This window comes from Vigna radiata, chromosome 7 (genome assembly GCF_000741045.1).
Source record: "Vigna radiata var. radiata cultivar VC1973A chromosome 7, Vradiata_ver6, whole genome shotgun sequence".
NCBI lineage: Eukaryota > Viridiplantae > Streptophyta > Magnoliopsida > Fabales > Fabaceae > Vigna > Vigna radiata.
The window spans coordinates 23,611,209-23,616,415 of record NC_028357.1 but is presented as its reverse complement, the minus strand read 5'-3'; the positions used below and the strand labels follow the sequence as shown (position 1 = coordinate 23,616,415).

The 5,207-nt window shown below is 37.7% G+C and overlaps 1 protein-coding gene across 1 annotated transcript; it reads right to left on the bottom strand.

Annotated features, from left to right (window-relative positions):
- Window positions 1–498: 498 nt before the first annotated feature.
- On the bottom strand, window positions 499–1,419 carry LOC106766200. Its single transcript, XM_014650949.1, has 3 exons — window positions 935–1,419; window positions 658–748; window positions 499–603 (listed from the first exon to the last, which is right to left on the bottom strand). Exons 1-3 carry the CDS (start codon window positions 1,417–1,419, stop codon window positions 499–501), a joined length of 681 nt encoding a protein of 226 aa, XP_014506435.1.
- Between the last annotated feature and the right edge of the window lie 3,788 nt (window positions 1,420–5,207).

Here is a 5,207-nt window from a genome sequence, read left to right as displayed (position 1 = left end):
CTCCATAAGGATCCTGTGCATGCAATATGTAGGGCTTATTCCCTTAAGATCTGCAATTGACCAGCCTATAACACCCTTATTTTCTTTTAGGATTTCCACCAACTTTTCTTCTTCTTTTGGAGATAATGACTTACTAATAATGACTGGCTTCCCTCCATTAGCTTCCAAAAATACATACTTCAAATGTGGTGGTAGTTCCTTCAATTCAAGCTTACTTTCTTTCACTTTCTCTTTGGGATCAATTCTTTCAAAATTGGCCTCTTTTGTTGAAATTTATTTTGTTTCTTCCAATTCACGGATACATTCTTCAATCATTTTATCTTCTTCTTCATGTAAATCTTCACATTCATTAATGAGCGACCTCTCCAATGCAGATGCATTTCGTATTCTCTTATCTTGCAGCATACAAAGTTCTTCCACAATGTTTATTTGGAAGCATGACTTTTTATCTCTAGGATATGACATTGCTTGGAAGACATCAAAATTTACCTCTTCATCCTATTCTTTGACCTTCAGCTTACCATTCAATACATCAATTAAAATCTTGGTTGTCTTCATGAAAGGTTTACCAAGAATCAAAGGTGCATCTCCATTCTCCTCCATCTTCATAACAACAAAATCCACCGGGAATAAAAATTTATCCACTTTAACTATCACATCTTCAGCCACTCCATATGGGTATTTCAGAGATCTATCTGCTAATTGAAGAGTCATCCTTGTTGGCTTCAATTCTAATCCTCTAATCTTTCTAAACATAGAAAGAGGCATTACATTAATGCTTGCTCCCAGATCAATCAAAGCTTTCCCCACTTCTAACTCTCCAATAGTGCATGGAATGGTGAAACTCCCTGGATCTTGTAATTTAGGAGGTAATTTCCTTTGTATGACTACACTACAATTTCCTTGCACTTCAATGATTTCCTTTTCAACATACTTCCTCTTTTTCAAGAGAAGTTCCTTTAGAAATTTGGCATATGAGGGCATTTGCTGAAGTGCCTCAGAAAATGGTATGGTTATTTCCAACTTCCTAAAAATCTCCATGAAGCGCTCAAACTGTTTTTCCTTCTCTCTTCTTGAGTATGTCTTTGGATAAGGCAACGATTTAACATACTCCTTTTCTCTCAATTTTTCAACTCCCTCTTCTCTATTATCACCCTCATTTTTTTTATTCATCATATTTTTTTCTCTCTCCCCATCTTCTTCTTGCTCACTATTTTTTTCAACACTCTCTTTTTCTACTCTTCTCTCCTCTAATACTTTCCTACTTTTGGTAATCATTTCACATGCCTCCCTTTCCTCCCTTTGATCAACATAGAACACACTACTCTTCACGACTTTCTGAAAAATCTCTTCAGAATTTACACTCCTTTGTATTGGCATGAATTGAGGCTGCTCTGAACTTCTTGAAATTGTTATCATCTCCTATGGCAAGACAGATAATTTCTGAATAATTATCTCCAGTTGCTGAGCAATTATCTTATTATGCTCCATCATAGAACTATAATCCTGTGATTCAGGAATTTTCTGAACAACATCAGCACTTTCACTCTGTGTTTCTTCATTATCTGCCATACTTTCAATCAACTCATAAGCCTCATCCTCGGTTTTCATTCTGATATCCCCTCCGGCTGCAGCATTTAACATCATCTTTGATGGCATGTGTAGCCCTCCAAGGAATGCAAGAACTATGGTTGTCTTATCAAACCCATGGATTGGGATCTTCCTTAACAGGCTTTTAAACCTATCCCGTGCTTACCCGAGAGTCTCTTTGATGCCCTGTTTGAATGATAAAATTTCCAGTCTTCCTTGTGTAATTTTGGACTGTGGAAAATATTTCTTGACAAATTTTTTAGCCACAGTCTCCCATGTAGTAAATGTCCCTTCAGGGAAGGAATTAAGCAATGTCTTAGCATTGCCTCCCAATGAGAACGCGAACAAGCTAAGCCTCACTCTATCATCTGATACACCTGCCATCTTCACTATATTGCAGATTTCACTAAACCCTGTCAAATGGTCATAGGGGTTCTCATTTGACAGGCCGTGAAACTGGTTGCTTTGCACCAGGTGTATAAGTGCTGGATTCATCACCATGTTAGTCGTTTGATCCGTAGGCATGGCTATGCTGTTAAAATGGAAAGGGCCAACCGCATTTGATTGGTCTGCAAGAGTTCTTCTTGGAGGAGTTCGTTCAGCCATCTCCTTTGTTCTTCTAAGTGGTGAAGGTAATAGTAATCTTTCAGGGAAAGGAAACAAATCCCTAGATGGGCGTCTGACTCTCCTTCTCCCCCTTGTCTCGCTTAAGCCTTCAAGAAGAGGTTGTATATTTTTCTTACTCCTAGTATGTCTGAGCTCCTACTGCATGCACAAGAAACACAAACCCTACTAGCACTTTTTTTTCATAAAAAAATAAAAAGATAAAAAATAAAAAGATATATACAATCAAGTCAAACTTAATCAGTTTACACTACTAGATAAGTTAAACCACGAGTCCCCGGCAACGGAGCCATAAAAACTTGTTAAGTCCCTGGCAAGTGTACCAGATCATTATCAAGTAATATAAATGGGTAAGTCCAAGTATTGTTTCCCAAAGAACTCTTAGGCCTTACTTTTCATGTAAACAAATCGCGTAAAACTTGAGAGAAGAATTAAGTTGAAGTGTATATGCAAAGAACAAAAGTAAACATGTAAATGTAATGATTCAATTGGCTTTAAGAAATTATGGATGAATGGAATTGTTGGAGTTTACAATTTCATGTTATCCACCCTCATATATCTTCTTATTTAATTAGCTTATTTATCATATTGTCATGCAAACTTTCTTGGTCTACCCTTAACCCAATCCCTTGGTGAAAAGAGCCTATTACTAATTACCAGCTTGCATATGCAAGCATATAAAATAAATAAGAATTTGGATATATGAGAGTTTCAAAAGATTACATTGTTCCTCAACAACCTAGGGTTTAGTTCACCATAATCATGGTGAAACTAGATGAAATATGATGAAAGAATGGAAGAAATAACCCTAAACTTGGTAGAGTGGAGCCTAAGCATCCAAGGAACCTCCTCCAAGGTGTGTGGAATAGCTCTGGACGTTTATCTCTGTCAAAAGAATCCCCTTTTGATTCGCACTGGGGCTATATATAAGCTGAAAAAGATAACAGAAAGATTACAGAATCTAGCTAATAAAAACAGACAATCGCCCAGGCACCCAAGTTCACCGCTCAACGATTTCCCTCTAGCCGCTTTGACCGCTCAACGGTTAGTTTTGCCGCTGAGCGGTTTCCCTCTAATCGCTCTGAGCGCTCAGCGGTCCATTCTAGCACTCAACGGCTCACTTGACCCTTCTTTTAATCATTTTTCTCCTCCTTTCATGGGTCTAAGTCCACCTTACTTGACTTCCATCTTCAATTCACCTTAAAACCCTACAAAACAATGTAAAATAAGCATGATATCTCTAAAAGCAACTTTTGACTCTCACAAGACTCAACTAAGTGTTTTACTTGATTTAAAGCTCATTTTATGCCATAAAGGGTGTATTTTAATATCAAATTTATGAAAATAATGGTTTTTAGACCGTTATCAATCGAACAACATCAATTTATAACAAGACTATACCAACCAACATAACAATAACCCTCACATTCCCTAAAATAGAATCATGATCGACCCCTTATCTCTACATCACATGTCAATTTAAAGGCAACCAATGCATATACCAACCTCCACTATAAATGTATGTCAACTTCCATACTTTATTCCTATTTAACAAAACAATATTATTTGAGTGATCCTCTACCGCAGCTTTGGACTTATCTCCCCTACTCTAAGTTGTTCACTTCAACATTAAACTTAGAATGAAACGGAACCCTACGGACGAGACATTCATACCTTTTCTACTCCTTCGTAATAGAAAAGGGCAACACTTGAATCCTAATCTATTCTACCGCCTCTATTGGGCGAAGAGACTTGTCTCTTCCACTGCCTTTTAAAGAAGAAGAGATCTACCTTTCTACCCTTCCCCAAGAGGAAAGGTACAATTTCGGTTTAAAGAAGTATAGACAAAAGGCATACTCAAAGACAACAAATTCCACTAGAGTACAAGTTAACCTTAACCTAAGATTAAGTCAACATTTTACTTTTCACACCTAATCACCTACTACACTACATGACAAAGCCATCATGTACCTTCCCAAAGTAGACCCCACCTGGGTTCATCACTTTACCCTATCTTACTCTTTTCATGTCAACTGCACAAACTTTAGGATGCCTTCTTCTTTTAATTCATACACAACCCCACACCACAATACAATTCCTACTCATCATTCCAAACACACACAAGGGCCCACAAATTTTAAGCTTAAAAAAGCACTCTACATGCATAATGGTACCTTCAACTCCCACGACACACATGCATCCAACATAACATGCAACCACTCATAAAGAAATAATTTCAAAGCATAAAGATTTAGCTCTGCACATTCTCATACAATCAGGAACACCATATACTTTGTTAGAGGGTTAGAGAGGTGTCTTATATTTTTGATGTGGAGGTCTCGATAAGAGCCTTGTTAAAGAAACCTTGACATTATAGTGTTTTTGCTTCCTGGTATTGGAAGCATACTGGATGTAGACATTGAGGCCGTGATGGGTGTTGCGGCCCATACAAATTTGATTGCATATGAGAAATGCAGCATAGCTAGGAAGTGACTCCTAGGTCGTCTCTCAAGGACCAAATGTGGTTCGAGAATCAGGTCAATCACGCAGTGGGGGGGTTGCGAAAGGTTTGTGAATGCGGATGAACTAAATCAAAAGACGGATGCAAACAAAAATGTAAAACTGAAATGCAGATAGAAACATAAAAACGGAATCAAATACGGACGTAAAAATGGTTGGTCATTAACTTAATTACAATGCTTCCTATCCCAGATCAACGAAAAGTACACACTACTCTAATCCAAATCCGACACGAATCACCCAACTAAGCGTAGGCTAATTCGATCTTCAGAATTACAGACTAAGCGAATGCAATGCACACATTTAATCAATCATCCACCGTATAGTCTAATCAACTAAGCGAAGAATTGACACCGATTAGGCAACTAAGCGTATACCTAATCGCAGGCAGACAACAGATTAAATATTGAGCAGAATCAAAGCAGCAGTATGGCAATTAAAGTTCAAAAGTCTCAAGGAAACAAAGTAATTTT

Bases quoted from the DNA above. Each gene is read 5' to 3' on its own strand.
- LOC106766200 (XM_014650949.1), bottom strand. From the start codon at position 1,419: ATGATAACAATTTCAAGAAGTTCAGAGCAGCCTCAATTCATGCCAATA. The intron at 749-934 runs GTATGTTGAAAA...TTCTATGTTTAG, and splicing joins CTTCTCTTGAAAAAGAGGAA to AAAGATTAGAGGATTAGAAT. The intron at 604-657 runs GTGATAGTTAAA...GTTGTTATGAAG, and splicing joins CATATGGAGTGGCTGAAGAT to ATGGAGGAGAATGGAGATGC.